Source organism: Hypanus sabinus, chromosome 10 (genome assembly GCF_030144855.1).
Source record: "Hypanus sabinus isolate sHypSab1 chromosome 10, sHypSab1.hap1, whole genome shotgun sequence".
Classification (NCBI taxonomy): Eukaryota; Metazoa; Chordata; class Chondrichthyes; order Myliobatiformes; family Dasyatidae; genus Hypanus; species Hypanus sabinus.
The window spans coordinates 29,340,574-29,357,361 of record NC_082715.1 but is presented as its reverse complement, the minus strand read 5'-3'; the positions used below and the strand labels follow the sequence as shown (position 1 = coordinate 29,357,361).

General features: G+C 42.3%; 1 protein-coding gene across 1 annotated transcript; it reads left to right on the top strand.

Annotated features, from left to right (window-relative positions):
• The first annotated feature begins 672 nt into the window (after positions 1–672).
• Positions 673–16,540, top strand: LOC132400417 (adhesion G protein-coupled receptor F5-like). Its single transcript, XM_059981357.1, has 6 exons — positions 673–702; positions 2,846–4,222; positions 8,227–8,268; positions 8,357–8,413; positions 14,186–14,249; positions 16,467–16,540. The coding sequence occupies exons 1-6, from the start codon at positions 673–675 to the stop codon at positions 16,538–16,540; spliced, it is 1,644 nt and encodes a 547-aa protein (XP_059837340.1).
• Positions 16,541–16,788: the final 248 nt, after the last annotated feature.

Sequence of the window (16,788 nt, the reverse complement as noted above, 5' to 3'; positions counted from 1 at the left end):
ACGGAGAAAACACACAACAATATGCCTGTTTTTACCTTCATCCAAAAGTTTTAAAGCACCGGTTCTGTGAGCCACTTCAATCTCCAGCAGTTGCACACAAACCTCCGGAAATAAAGATTGAAACATTTTAGCAAAATAATCCAGTGTGTCAGCAGATTCTGATTTCTCTTTTAATCCAACAATTGTAATATTATTCCGACACGTCCGAGCTTCCAGATCCACAAATTGTTGTTGAGCCTTTTCCAAACGAGGAGAAAGGTCAGCCGCATTTCGACTAACTTCTTTAAGATCGAGGCTCAAAAAGTTATGTTTTTTTTCAAATTTCTCTTTTAGTTCAGTTACTTCAGTGCCGATACTGCTGATTTGAGACTCTAATCTCTTCAACCAAGAGGGTTCTTCCGAGAACTCGTCAGCCTTTTTAGACTTTTCATTAGCTGGGTCCGGATTTCGCCTGGTGCCCCTTAAAGTAGCCATTATAACTGTTGCTCTACAGATCCAACTGAGTAAAGTTGAAATTTCAAAGTTTAAGTCGGAGAAGGGAGAGATTAAAGGCAGACAGAAAGCGGCTATGCCTTACATGTCCGTGAGCGGGAGGCGGAGTCGAGGCATAAATTACCAGCTCTGTTCCTTAGGCAATAGTGTCAGATATTAGAGTTACATTTGTGTTTGTGAATGGCCTTGAAAGTGATGTTTATCATCATGGTGAGTACATTTGTTAACAATTTTGAAATTTCTTCACTTGAAGTGTTCACTGTGATGGGAGAATAGGTTAAAAGTCATATTGCTTAAAAACAATACACCTTGATGGTCCCAGCAGCGAATGTAGCTTTCAAATTAGATGAACTATGTGCACAGGTCACTTCAATTCCATGAGTAATCCAGAGAACCACTGGCAGAATAAACAGGATATTGAATGATATTTACAGTACCATTAAGTACTTGTCAAGAAATATAAGTTCTGAATAGATTTTTGGGACACATTGCATAATTTTTGTCTCTTTAAATGGTTAAAGGTACAAAAGTATGGTTAACATTTGGAAAAAAAGAGTAATTCATAACACAGAACAACTTACAGGTTCAGGACAGTCAACTGGCCTTTCCAGAAGGAAGAGGAGGAAACTGCTCTTTTTGCAGAGCAGCTGAAATGTTTTACTGGCTTGGGTTGTCCCTCTGCAAGCCTTCAAAGAGAAAGTGCAAAAATTCTTGACAGAGGCAAAAATTATATTGTAAAAAAATGGGTGCTTCCAGTACACATTTTCTGGAGTGTATTTGCCACGGATGACCATGGAGGTTAAGGAATTGGGTATATTTAAAGCAGAGATTGATAAGTTCTTGATTAGTATCAGTGTCAAAGGTTAAAGCGAAGAAGGCAGTAGAATGGTGTTGAGGAGGATAACAAATCAGCCTTGGAGTGGAGCAGACCTGTTGTGCCAAATGGCTTAATTCTGCTCGTATCACTTATAAACTTAAAGTCATAGGGTCATAGAAAAGCACAGTACAGAAGCAGGCTCTTCAGCCCATCAGCCCTGTGCTGAACCATTTAAAGTGCCTGCTCCCATTGACCGGCACTTGGACCTTAGGCCTCCATGTATCTATCCATGCTTCAAGGAGGATATACTGGCTTTGGAGGTGGTGCAGAGGAGGTTCACCAAGTTGATTCCAGAGATGCGGGGGTTAGACAAGGAGGAGAGATTGAGTCACCTGGGACTGTACTTGCTAGAACTCAGAAGTATGAGAGGAGATTTTATAGAAACATGTAAGATTATGAAAAGGATAGATAAGATAGAGGCAGGAAAGTTGTTTCCACCTGCAGGTGAGACTAAAACTAGGGGACATAGCCTCAAGAATCAGGGGAGTGGATTTAGGATGGAGATGAGGAGGAATTGCTTTTCCCAAAGAGTGGTGAATCTGTGGAATTATCTGCCCAGTGAAGCAGCAGATAGATTTTTACACAGTAGAAGAATTAAGGGTTATGGGGAAAAGGCAGGTAGGTGGAGATGAGTCCATAATCAGATCAGCCATGATCTTATTGATTAGCGGAGCAGGCTCGATGGGCCAGATGGCCTACTCCTGCTCTTATTTCTTATGTTCTTATGTACCTATCCAAACTTCTATTAAATGGTGAAATTGAGCTCGTATTCATCACCTGAACTGGAGCTTGTTCCATACTCTCATGACCCTCTGAGTGAAGAAGTTTCCATCCATGTTCCTCTTAAACTTTTCATCATTTACACTTAACCCTTGACCTCTGGTTGTAGTTCCACTCTACCTCAGTGGGAAAAACCTGCTTGCATTTACCCTATCTATTCCCCTCATCATTCTGTATACTTCTATCAAATCTCCTTTTAATCTTTTACGTCCTAAGGAATAAAGTTCAAATCTATTGAAATTTTACTTATAACTCAGGTCCTTCAGATCCAGCAACATCACTATAGATTTTCTTTGTACTCATTCAACCTTATTTACATCTTTCCTGTGGGTAGGTTACCAAAACTCTCCATAATACTACAAATTAGGCCTCACCAATGTGCTATACAACTTCAACATAACATCCCATCTCCAGTATCGGTGTCTTATAATTATCCAAGTATGTGGGGGAAGAAATTTTACCATAACTTTCTTTTAGCTTTACTAGCCCTGGCTTGTTCTGGTTCAGTATCTCTAAAGATATTTTGTGGTTGGTTGGATGTTGCTGGCGGCTGAGTGAAGTCAACCTATTTCAGTCATTTCTTGAATGCTTTGCATGTTCAAGTCTTTATATTTGTCCTTTTTCTATTTTGAAATTATGTGAATTGCTGAGAATTACATTTGATTGATTAATAAACAATTCCTTTGTGTTTTTCAGAATTTTTTGGAAACTGTAAACTCCGTGATTTCTAATGAATCAATAGAAACCTGGGGTATTCTCTCCAGCACGAAAAATGAAACTATCAGTTCTAAATTATTACAGTCAGTGGAGAAATTTAGTAGTCGTCTCAACCTGACGACTAACCCTTTAGATGTTAAAAAGGAGAATCTACAGCTCAGAGCTACTAAAATTGACAGCCGTAAAACAAAAAGCCCCTTTAATGTAACCTTCCATAATTTTAGCACTGAAGGCTACACCAATTTATCTACTAATATATTCATTCCCACTGATGAACTTGAAAAGTTGGTAAACAAGGTAGTTGTCACAATTGCATATCCAACATTGATTGATATTTTACCCAGCAATGCAAACTTCGAAGGAAATTTCTCAATTAATGGTCTTGTTGTGACAATAACATTAAGTGATAAGAAACCCATTAAAACTAAGATGAACTTCTCAACAAGAAACTCTACACTTGATTTTAACTCTGCCCAATGTGCATTTTGGGATTTTAGTCGTAATGGTATATGGAATAATGATGGCTGTACGCCAGATCTTGACGGAGAAAACATCATTTGTAATTGTGAACATTTGACATCCTTTTCCATTTTAATGTCCACTAAGCCAGTGAAGGACAGTATTCTGAGTTCTATAACCCAAATTGGAGTTGCTGTTTCTCTAGCAAGCTTAACAATAACCATCATTATAGAAGCAGTGGTATGGAAGCACGTGACCAAGAGTAAAAAATCACATATTCGCCACGTGGCAATTCTGAACATTGCTATCAACTTGCTGATAGCATATGTATGGTTTATCATGGCAGCCTCTGTAAAACAAGATACAGGAGCTTGTGTGGCTGCAACCTTTTTCATTCATGTTTTCTACCTCGCCGTATTCTTTTGGATGTTCACCCTTGGCATTCTACTTGTGTACCATCTGGTTTTCTTATTCCACGATCTTAGCAAATCTGTTTTGATGGGAATCTCATTTGGCATCGGCTATCTGTGTCCAATAATAATTTCAGCCATTACAATTGGAGTTACCTATCCACAGAACAGTTACATAAGAAAAGATGCTTGTTGGCTCAGTTGGAGGGGAAAATACCCAATACTTGCTTTCATTATACCAGCTTTGTCTATCATCGCAAGCAATGTTATTGTTCTAGTTGTGGTCATATTCAAGCTCCTACGACCAAAAATTGGAGACAAGCCCAGGGGCCATAATGAGGAGAAGGATACAATAAAACCGATTGTGAGGAGCATTGCAGTGCTAACCCCAATCCTTGGACTCACGTGGGCATTTGGAATACCAACCTTTTTGGAGGACTCCCATATTACTTTCCATTATATATTTACAATTCTCAATGCATTTCAGGTATGTATTAAAAAAGATTTATGACATTTGATGTATAACTGCATAGTTATAATTATGTACTAGATTTTATGTAAAGCAATCAAGAGCAACTAAATATCTTCTAGTGGTTCAGTTCAATAGATGATTTGATTAAAGTCTGCACAACATTTTCTATGTGACAGTAACTAAAGTCCAACACATGGATGTGTCCTGCAGCGTAGTGATCATGGAAAATTATGTTTTTTGAGAGCCCATTCGCCATGACAGTGAAATAGAATATCACTGAAGTTGCTTGATCTGAGTGTTTGCCACACTTTGTTTTTTATTTCAGATTTCCAGCATCTGCAATTTTCTTGATTTCTCTGTCACTACTCCATGGGGCGCTTCTCTGAATTGCAATTTCAACATTGCCAGCACATCTCAACATGCATCATGGGGGAGCACTGCCATACTTTTAAGAGATAACCACAATTGTAGTGAAGACAAAGAACAATAGATAATAGTTAATCAAACCACTGAGGCACTTCAAGGTTAAATAAGTGACACAAATCTCAATCCAAAAATGGCAGCTGGAAAATTTAAATTCAATAATAGTGAATCTGAGGAATAAACTCATACCATAAACACTGGGTTATGGTTAAAAAAAAAACTGATTCACTGCTGTCCTCTGGGGAGGAAATCTTTTTGTTTATATTGGCAAACACAAAGTACACGCCAAGACCCTTTGTCAGGACTGAAGAAGAATGGGGCAGGGGCCCCATAAAGAAGGTAGGGGGAGGGTGGAAGGTGCCAGGTGGAAAACCAGTCAGAGGAAAGATCAAGGGGTGGAGGAGGGGAAGCAGGGGGGGGGGGGGATAGGCAGGACAGGTGAAGAAGGAATCTAAGGGGAAAGCACTATGGGTAGTAGAAGGTGGCAGAATCATGAGAGAGGTGATACGCAGCTAGAAGAGGAGACAGAGTGAAAGTGGGATGGGGGAAGAGAGAGGGAGGGAATTACCAGAAGTTGGAGAATTCGATGTTCATACCAAGGGGTTGGAGACTACCCAGACGGTATATGAGGTGTTGCTCCTCCAACCTGAGTTTGACCTCATCATGGCAGTAGAGGAGGCCATGTATGGACATATCTAGATGGGAATGGGAGACAGAGTTGAAGTGGGTGGTAACCGGGAGATCCTGTCTGTTGTTGTAGACGGAGCAGAGGTGCTTGACAAAGTAGTCCCCCAATCTGCGTCGGGTCTCGCCAATGTAGAGGAGGCCGCACCAGGAGCAGTGAATGCAATATATTACACCAACAGACTCACAAGTGAAGTGTTGCCTCACCTGGAAGGACTGTTTGGAGCCCTGAATGGTGGTAAAAGAGGATGTGTAGGGACAGATGTAACACTTGCGCTTGCAGGGATAAGCACCGGGTGGGAGATCTGTGGGGAGGGACGTGTGGACCAGGCAGTAGCGGAGGGAACGATCACTGCGAAAAGCAGAGAGGGGTAGAGAGGGAAAGATGTTTGTAATGGTGGGGTCCTGTTGAAGGTGGCAGAGGTTGAGGAGGATAATATACTGGAGCCGGAGGCTGGTGGGGTGGTAGGTGAAGACAAGGGGAACACGGTCCCTGTTGTGGTGATGGGGTGAGGGTCGAAGTGCGGGAAATGGAGGAGATGTGGGTAAGGGCATTGTTGATGACGGCAGAAAGGAAACCACAATTCTTAAAGAAAGAAGCAATTTGGGATGTCCTGGAATGGAAAGCCTCATCTTGGGAACAGATTGGCGGAGAAGGAGGAACTGGGAATAGGGAATAGCATTTTTACATTTGGCAGGATGTGAAGTATAATCAAGGTAGTTATGGGAGTCAGTGGGTTTATAGAAGATGTCAGTGGACAGTCTATCTCCAGAGATGGAGACTGAGGGAACGAGAAAGGGGGGAGAAGTTTCCGAGATGGACCAAGTGAATTTGATGGCTGAGTGGAAGTTAGAGGCAAAGTCGATGAAGTTGACGAGCTCAGCATGGGTGCAGGAAGCAGCACCAATATAGTCGTCAATGTAGTGAAGGAGAAGTTGGGGAGCAGTACCAGTATAGATTTGGAGCATAGACTGTTCCATGTAACACATGAAGAGGGAGGCATAGCTGGGGCCCATGCGAGTGCCCATAGCTACACCCTTGGTCTGAAGAAAGTGGGAAAAGCCAAAAGAGAAGTCATTAAGTGTGAGTACCAGTTCCACCAGCCAGAGGAACATGGTGGTGGTGGGGAACTTGTGAGGTCTATTGTCAAGAAAGTAGCGGAGGGCTTTGAGGCCTTCTTGATGGGGAATTGAAGTGTATAAGGATTGGGCATCCACGGTGAAAATTAAGTGGTCAGGACCAGGGAACTGGAAGTTATTGAAGAGGTGGAGGGCATGGGATTTATCCCAGATGTAAGTAGGGAGCGACTGAACTATGGGTGACAAAATGGAGTCCAGATAGGCAGATACAAGTTTGGTATGGCAGGAGCAGGCTGAAACTATGGGTCTACTGGGCGAGTCAGGCTTATGAACCTTGGGGAGGAGGTAAAACTGAACAGTGTGGGGTGTGGGAACTATGAGTTTTTGGGCTGAGGATGGAAGATCTCCGGAGTTGATAAGGCAGTGATGCTACGGGAGACAATGGTTTGATGTTTCTTGGTGGAGTCTTGTTCCAGGGGTAAGTAAGAGGAGGTGTTAGAGAGCAGCCGTTTGACCTCAGTGAGGTAGAGGTCCATCCGCCAGACTAAGACTACTAAGGCACCACCTTTGTCTGCAGGTTTGATGGAGAGGATAGAGCGGAGAGACTGGAGAGCAGTGCATTCAGAGGGAGTGAGGTTGGAATATAAGATAGGAGTGGTGAAGTTGAGACGGATGATGTCTCAGCGACAGTTGGAGATGAAAAGATCGAGTGCAGGTAGAAGACCCGGTGGGGGTGTCCAGGAGGAGGAAGAGGGTTGAAGACGGGAGAATGTCCATACCTGGCCTCCTCTACTGCCATGATGAGGCCAAACTCAGGTTGGAGGAGCAACACTGAGACGTGAGGCGAGATATCGGCTTTTATTGACTGGAAGAAAGAACAAGCAGTGGTTGACCACCATACTACATCCTGGAGACTGAGGACAGGGCTCAGGCCTCAATCGCCTTTATACCGGGGTCTGTGGGAGGAGCCACAGGAGCAGTCAGCAGGGGGGGTGTGTCCATTCAGGTATATGTAGTTCACCACAAACACCTCATATACCGTCTGGGTAGTCTCCAGCCCCTTGGTATGAACATCGAATTCTCCAACTTCTGGTAATTCCCTGCCTCTCCCTTCCCCCCTCCCACTTTCACTCTGTCTCCTCTTCTAGCTGCCTATCACTTCTCTCATGATTCTGCCTTCTTCTACTACCCATAGTGCTTTCCCCTAAGATTCCTCCTTCACCTCTCCTTCCTATCCCCTCCCTACTTCTCCTCCCCCATCCCTTGATCTTTCCTCTGATTGGTTTTCCACACTCCCCCACCTTCTTTATAGGGCCCCTGCCCCATCCTTCTTCAGTTCTGACGAAGGGTCTCCGCCCGAAACGTTGACCGCTCATTTCAACGGATGCTGCCTGACCTGCTGAGTTTATCCAGCTTGTTTGTACGTGTTTATATTGGTAATTGGTTAATTATTGTCACATGTCCTGAGATGCAGTAAAAAGTCTTGTCTGCTCACCATCTATGTAGATCATTCCGTACACAATACATTGAGGGTGTACAAAGGAAAGAAATCAGAATGTAGAAAATAAGGTATCATAATGACAGTGAAAGAGCAGTACTTTCTTAATTACCTAATGCCTGTTACACCACTGACTTTTTGGGCAACGATGAAGGTCCTCAATCTCTGTCTATTTAAAAGCATTCTTCATTGCTCTTTCTGTAACTTGTTTTTTGGCCAGTCAGGGTTGATAGACCTGAGCTGGACCACCAAAGCTAAAATGGAATGTTACAAAATGTTTGAAAGGTTTTACGGATCTACTTGTTAGCTTCTGAAATTTATTTTTCATTTCTAGGGTTTCTTTATTTTGGTCTTCGGAACATGCATGGATAAAAAGGTGAGCTTCCGCTGTTATCTTCACCAGTTTTCCTGCAATTTGTTTTGTAGCGAACCTAAAATGATGTTTTATTCTTTTGTTAAAACAGGTGCGAGAGGCTCTATTGAAGAAGTTCTCATTGACAGGATTTTCTTCCCCATCAAGGGTAAGGCAGTTAAAATAACAGAGAGAGAGAGAGAGGGAGAGAGGGAGGGGGGGGGGAGAGAGAGAGAGCAGATGCTGAACAGGTATGTTTAGGGATTTAGAGAAATGTGGGTAAATGTGAGGTCAGAAAGACAAGTTTGGTATTGGTTTCTCATGGAAACTGGAGAATTAGAGACATCAAAACACCTGATGGTCCTCGGGACAGGGATCAGGCAGCACAAACTTCCTGTGCAAATGAGAATGTAGACAGCAAGAAAAAAGGACAGTGTCAGGAGTCTGAGAGATGGAGATAGAAAAGGATGAAAGAATTGGACAAGATGATAAGTGTTTCTAAGGCAGAGAGTTGTGGAGGAAGGGTCACCCACCCACCACACCAACTCCAACTTCACCATCAACAATCACTGAGTATGTTAACGATGTGTGACAAAGTGTAATATGATGAATGCATCTCTCCATGAATAGTCCAATTTCAGTTCATGTGCACACTTCTCAAAAATCAAAATAAAATCATGTCAAGTTTGTTATTCAAACCATACGTGGATATAGCTGAATGAGACAGCGTTCCTATGTGTTAAGGTGAAGAAACAGACAAATGCAATCAAAATAATGAGCAGAGAAAAGAAGTACAAAGTCATATAAGCAAACACATTTTTAGTCAGTCAATGAGTGACAAAGTCCACAAATTGCTGGTTCCTGGCAGTACAGCCTGGAATTCCACCAACCCAACACTCGAGGGCAGCACTGACAGCTGGACACCACACTGCAATGCAAGCTTCAGGATTGAACCCTCGTCCTTGCTACAACTGTGGTGATATTGCTGCCTCAATGCCTGTCTGACCACCTATCAAAGGAACTAGGCCTGTGACAATCAATGTCCAATAGGGTTTTGTGATCACAAAAGAAACTTATCGTTTCACTACACACTGCCTTCACGCCAACTTGAAAGCACCAACTATGGAGGCTTCAAGCAGCAGGCAGCAGCATAGTCTGCACCCAGGTCAGCTCTTCTGAACAGAATCCGGCTTCTTCTGCAGCCTGATGACACGACTCGGCTCCCTGGGCTTGGTGGCCTGACTCAATTCCCTCAGCCCGACACACCTTCCTCAGTCCAACATCCCTGGCTCAACAACATCCCAGGCAACTATTCCGAACAGTAAGCAGCTCACTGATGTGACAGACCAGCTGTATATAGTGATTGCGGTCAAGAATAGTCTTACTATGTATTAAAACATATTTAACAAAGAAAAAAGCAGCTTTGGTTGGTCTCCAAGTGGCTGCTACATGTATACACACCCCCATCTTATCGGAAGAAACCCTGCCAAAGGCTAAGACAAGGAAACATGAACCAATCCTCCTAGAGGAATCAAAAATGGAAAGAGTGAGCAAGTTCAAGTTCCTGGGTGTCAATATCTTTGAGGATCTAACCTGGTCCCAACATATCAATCCAGCTTCAAGAAGGCAAGACAGTGGCTAAATTTCATCAGGAATTTAAGATAAGTTTTGTCACCTAAAACACTCAAAAAACTTCTAGAGATGTACATTCTGACATGCTGCATCACTGTCTGATATGGGGCAGTGGGGGTGTGTGGAAATACTGCACAGGAGCAAAAGAAGCTACAGAAAGTTGTAGAACAAGTCAGCTCCATCATGGGTAATAGCCTCTGTAGTATCCTAGATGTTTCCAAGAGCGATCCCTCAGAAAGCCAGCCTCCATTATTAAGGACCTCATCACCCATGACATGTCCCTTTCTCAATGTTACCATCAGGAAGGAGGTACAAAAATCTGAAGGCACACACTCAGCAATTCAGGAACAGCTTCCTCCCCTCTGCCATTTGATTTCCAAATGGGCATGAAACCCATGAACATGACTTCACTTTTGTATTTCTGTGTTTGCACTACTATTCTTTATTTAACTATTTAACATACATAGATGTACTTATTCTAATGCATTTATTTATTGCTATATTTATAATGTATTACATTGTACTGCTGCTGCTGCTAAGTTAGTAAATTTCACAACATATGCCAGTGATATTAAACCCAATTCTGATTCTGATTCTTCATCTGAGTTGTGCAGAAATTGTGAGGAATAGGTGGAATCAACATTGGCTTTTCAGGGCATATATAACAATATGAAGATGGAATGAAAGAGGTAGCTGAAGAGATTGTGGAGACATAAATAATGATCCTTCAAGAATCACATGGTTTTAGAGGACTAGAAAATTGCAAATATTGCTCCACTCTAAGAAGAGAGAGAGGCAGAAGAAAGGAAATTATAGACCAGCTGCCATGACTTCTGTGGTTGGGAAGATGTTGGAGTCCATTAGTAAGGACAAGGTTTCAGGGTACTTGCTGGCAAGTGATAAGATAGGCTGAAGCCAGCATGGTTTCCTTCAGGGGAAATCTTGCCAGATAAATCTATTGGAACTCTTTGAGGAAGTAACAAGCAGATAGATAAAGGAGAGTCAGCAGATGTTGTTTACTTGGATTTTCAGAAAGCTTTGAACAAGGTGCCACATATGAGTCTGCTTAACAAGAGCCTGTGGTATTACCAAGGTATCAATGGGTACCTTTTCTAGTTAGCTGCTATTGACTAGTAGCATTCCCCAGAGGTCGGTGTTGGGACTGCTTCTTTTCACATTATACGTTAATAAATTGGATGACAGAATTGATGGCTTTGTGGCCCTTCGAGCCATGCTACCCATCAACCCCCAATTTAATGTCAGCCTAATGTGGACAATTCACAATGAACAATTAACCAACCAACTAATACGTCTTTGGATTGTGGGAGGAAACTGGAGCACCTGGAGGAACCCACACGGTCACGGGGAGGACATATAAACTCCTTAGAGACAGAGATGGGAATTGGACACAGGTTACTAGTACTGTAAAGTATTTTGTTAGCTAACCACTATGCTAGTTGAATGACCCCAAGTGGGGAACATCACTTCCAGTGAGAGAATTTTATAGAGTTCTAAATTGCATTTTTTTGTTATTGCTGATGTAATTGACTGATTAAGATTTCTATTGCTCTACTGTTTCAGCAGTTTTCTGTAAAAGCAGAAAAGCTTCGGTTAAAGGAGCCATGTTGTTCAATGAAGGAATGTTCTGTCAACCAATCAGGATTGTGGGATAAGGCCATAAGACATAAGAGCAGAATTAGGCCATTCAGCTCATCAAATCTTCACCATTCCATTATGGCTGATTCTGGATCCCACTCAACTCCATACACCTGCCTTCTCACCACAGCCTTTGAGGCCAAGACTGATCAGGAAATTTTCAACTTCTGCCTTAAATATACCCACAGACTTGGCTTCCACTGTAGCAGAGCATTCCACAGATTCACTAGTCTCGTGATTTTTGAAGGTCCTGACCAACGCAACTATTATCTCTTCAGCAATGATGCTCAGGACTCTGGGATGTAGTCCATCTGGTCCAGGTGACAGGTCCACATTAAAACCTGTTAGTTTGCCTAGTAGTTTTTCCTTGTAATAGCAATGGTGCTCACTCATGGACCTCTGGTATACAGCAAGTTTCTTCACACAGTGAAGACAGCTGCCAAGTACTTAAGTTCATCTGCCATTTCTTTGTTCCCCATTAATACCTGACCAGCATCATTTTCCAATGGTCTCACATCAACTCCCACTACCCTTTTACTCTTTATATAACAGAAAAAAATAGTATTTTGTTTTATATTATCAGCTAGTTTGCCCTCATACTTCATCTTTTCCTTTCTTATAGCTTTTTTAGTTGCCTTTTGTTGGATTTTAAAAGCTTCCCAATAATCCAACTTTCCATTCACTTTTGCTACCTAACATCTGGGTTAGGACACAACACCAAGTATAGGACAGCCAAGTAGGCTCAAGCACAAGTTGCTCTAAAAAGCCATCTCAGAGGCATTCAACAAATTCACTCTCTTGTGATCCAACACCAACCTGATTTTCCTAATCACCTTGCATATTCAAGTCCCCATTACAGTTGTGACATTCTCATTACAAGCCATCTCTAGCTCCCTTTCCAATTTTAACCTCACATCTGGACTACTATTTGGAGGCCTATATATGACTCCACTAATGTTTTTTCACTTTTGAAGTTTCTTGATTCCACCCACAAAGATTCAACATTCTCTGTCCCTATGTCACCTCTTTCTAAAGATGTAATTCCATCTTTTACCAACAGAGCCACACCCCACCTATGCCTACTGCCTGTCCTTTCAATACACATTATATTCTTTGATATTAAGCTCCCAACTATGGCCTTTCTTCAGCCATGACTCAGTGATGCCCACAATTCTGACCAATCTCTAATTGCATCATGAGTTCATCCACCTTATTCTAAATGCTATGTGCATTTAACTACAGCATGGTCAGTCCAGCACAGCCACTGTTGCACCCCCTGGTAGGTCATTCCGCCCCCCCCCCCACCAATAGTATTCAAAATGGAGAACTTGTTGTTGAGGGGGACAGTCACAAGGGTGCTTCCCACTATCTGACATTCTCCTTTCCCTCTCCTGACAGTCACCCATTTATCTCTTTCCTGCAGCCTTGGGGTGACTACCTCCCTGTAGCTCCTGTCTATCCCCTCTTCTCTTACTCTAACAACCCAAAGGTCATCTAGCTGCAGCTGCAGTTCTTTTAACGCGGTCTCTAAGGAGTTGCATCTCGATGCCCCTGATGCAGGTGTGGCCATCAGTAGACTCCGGAAAATCCCACATCTGGCACCCAGAGCAGAAGACTGGCCCTGTAGACGTACCCCCTATCCTCACAAGAGTTAATTCAGAAAAAAATAAGAAATGAACTTACCTGCCTACCTTGTCTCTACCTATTCTCGCCAAAGCCTTCCCACTCTGAATCAGACCACTCCGACGATGACTGCTCCCACAATGACCACTCTGCTAGACAGTATCCATTTTAGGGAGGCTGGGTTTTGGAGAGCTGGGGGGTGGAAAGAGTTTTCTGAAGGACAGCAGCCTGCTTTGGGGTCTTTTGGTGGGAGGTGAACAGAGAAGAGCACCAGGGAAGACACCTGGACAACCCCATCTAAAGGGGAGATCTGATTGCAAAGAGTGCTCATGAGGTGGAGGATTCCAAGAAGGGTGATGCAAATTCAGTAGTGAGTAAAGTGATACACTGAGCTGATACAGGAATGAGCTGCAAACTTTATGTTCAGTCCTGATGGAGGGGCTCAGCCAGAAACGTCGACTGTTGCTGTCTGGCCTGCTGAGTTGCTTCAGCTTTTTTATTTATGTGCACATTTAAATTGGTCTAACTGTAATGGGCTGTTTGAAACAGATGAAAATTGGTAAATATACATGATTTATAATTTTATGCTGGTGTATGATGTCTTTTCTATGCTACATATGACTGTGAATGAGCAGTATTTACAAAGAATTTAGACCATGAGACATAGGAGCAGAATTAGGCCATTTGGCCTATTGAGACTGCTCCAACAATCAATCATGGCTGATCCACGATTTGAGCATTTGCTCAAATTGACATTGCTTTAATTGTAACATTATGACCTTCCTGTTTGGATAAACCCCAAATCATACTGACCCTGGGCATATACTGCTTAGGAAAAGTGGTCTTCTTACCGCTGAGTAATACGGCTGTTCGCAGAGTTAGCTAACGAGCCAAGTTGGTGTTCGAGCCCCGGTGACAGGATTGCACTGAGATAAATGTTAAGAGACATTCTGAACTGAGAAATGGATAAAGGAGGAATTAGAAGGAAGCTGTTGCTTCATGCATTGACACCATCCCTTTACTTTTTCAGTTTGAACACAGTGCTTTCACAGGAAGATTTAGCTCCAAGCATGGAATTGCGGTTCCTGGGAGAAGTAAGTATAACATAAAACTGTGCACAGCTGGTTTGAGGTAATTACTGTAACTTCACTTTCTTAACAGTTATCATTTAGCAGTAAATGAGTAGTTTGTAGTATTTTAATTATTTAATTAAATTGGCTCCATGGACCAGATTGAGCATAGCACAGAACAAACAGTACATCACAGGGACAGGCCTTTTGGCACAGAATATTGTGCCAAAAAATTAATAATCAAACAGCCAAGCAAACTAATTCCTTACGCTGACACAATGACCATATCCCTCCATTTTCCTCACATTCTTGTGCCTATCCCTAATAAATGTCCCTTATATATCTGCCTCTACCACCACCCAGGCAACACCAACCAGTCACTCCGAGTAAAAAATCTGGTCTCTCACATCACCTTTAAAATTACACCCCCCGAAACACTTTAAATCATGCTCTCTGGTATGAGGCATTTCAACTCTCGGAAGAAGATGCTGTCTGTCAACTTTATCCATGCTTCGCTAATCTTATAAACCTCCATCCGATCTCCCCTCAGTTTCCACCACCCCAGAGAAAACAACCCAAGTTTGTCCAACCTCTGCAATAGCACAAGCCCTGTCTGCCAGTAAGATTGCATGTTTACCCCCTCAGTAATATTCACCATCTCCACTCTTGCCTCTCTCCCACTACTGCCTGTTTCTATGCCTGATTAATCCTCCCTTCCCAATCACCCAACTTAGACTAAAACTCGTTCCAGCTTCTGCCCTGCCAGGGATTCTATCGTTAGAGGAGCAGAGAGCAGATTCCGTTGATGTGAAAGAGAGCAGCCAGATGGGATATTGCCACCCAGGTGGCAAAGTCAACGATGTCTTAGGTTGAGCCTACAGCATTCTAAAGAGCTGAACAGCTGAAAGTAGTGGTTCATATTGAGACCAATGTCATAGGTAGGAAATGGGAGGAGGTCCTGAAAAGAGAATATGAGGCATTAGGCAGTAAGCTGAAAATCAGGACCTCCAGTATTCTCTGGATTGCTGCCCATGCCATGTGCCAGCGAGTATAAGAAAAGAACACTTGGCAGATGATTATGTGGCTGAAAAATTGGTGGAGGGGGCGGGGTTTCAGATTTCTGGATCATTGGAATCTCCTGAGGAAGGTATGATGCATAAGAAGGATAGGTTACACCTGAACCTGTGGGGACCAATATCCTCGGGGCTAGAGATGTGGGTTTAAAGGTCCAAATTAACATCAGAGAAATGTATACAATATATATCCTTAAATTGTTTTTCTTTGCAAACATCCACAAAAACAGAGAAGTGCCCCAAAGAACAAATGACATTTAAACCTGAGAACCGCAAAGTCCTCCCCCCAAGCTCCCCTCTCCGGCGTGTAAATGGTAGCAAGCAACAGCGCTCCCCCAATAAAATAAAGCGCACCACTACAGAGCACAAGCATGTGCTCGGTGATAGCAAAGACACAGACCTTGCAGTTACCCCAAAGACTATCGCATTTCATCCAGCATTCGACAAAACACGGGTTCTCTCTCTCTCTCCCTAATAGGGGAGAGGGAGGCGTCCCCCATTTTCACAAGGGGAGGGCTTAAACTAATTTTATTCTGTTGAAGCCCATTAATGGGAACTAACAATTATCTGCATGTTCTATTGTCATCATTAATGTTAGTTATTTATTTTAATTTATTTATTGCTTGGAATTCTCCTGCTACTGTAATTAGTTTTGAAATCAGATCTTCTGGGTTTTTTACCCTGAGCTCTAGACAAGCAAAAGCATAACCAGAATACAAATATATCTCATAATGAACTCCACAGTGAACTAAATTTAAAAATTCTGCCCATACCACCTTATTCTTCATGTGTTTGACACCTCCTCCAGAATTACGTTATAGTCTGTGTTCTCTGCTCTTCCTCCTCACTCAACCCATTAGATGATAACATTTGGGAATCTCAGTTTCACACTCTGAGCTCTACCAATCCCTCTGCATTTCTATCTCTCATCCTTTTGAAGATTCCTCATATGATCATAACTTTGCTCATCTTTCCTCGCTTTTCTCCTATCAGATTCTAATCACAGTGTTTCATTTGAAGAGAAATTGCACTAGAAGTACAATCTGTTGTTAAAACTGATGTTTCATTCAGTACAGAAGTAAAACAGCAGATGAACCAGTAAAAAGATGTGCATTAATATGGCATTACTGCTTAATTTTAACCATATAATTCCCTCTTGCTCTTTCAGAGAAGCTCAATAATTCAGGTGGCTTCCATTCATATAGCAAGGACAAACCCCTGGGCTATTCTACTCTGAGTTAACTGCTGGAGCTCAGAAGATAAAACTGACTCTTCAGATGCAGAGGAAAATTCATTACCATCTTAACAAAACCCATTTCAGCAGTGAATTAAGAAGAAAAGATGATTTATGACAGAAGTTTCAAAACTGTAGGGAATGTTTGGCATGTAATTAATATTATCAAAAGGATAATCAATTTTTTCTTTGTATTCTAAGGCAATAATTAATACTAATGTGAAGAATAAGCACATTGTGGATAATAAAAACAATT

Excerpts from the sequence above, each read along its gene's own strand:
- LOC132400417 (XM_059981357.1), top strand. The coding sequence starts at position 673 with ATGGCCTTGAAAGTGATGTTTATCATCATG. Across the intron at positions 4,223-8,226 it reads CAATTCTCAATGCATTTCAG|GGTTTCTTTATTTTGGTCTT; the intron begins GTATGTATTAAA and ends TTTCATTTCTAG. Across the intron at positions 14,250-16,466 it reads AATTGCGGTTCCTGGGAGAA|AGAAGCTCAATAATTCAGGT; the intron begins GTAAGTATAACA and ends TTGCTCTTTCAG.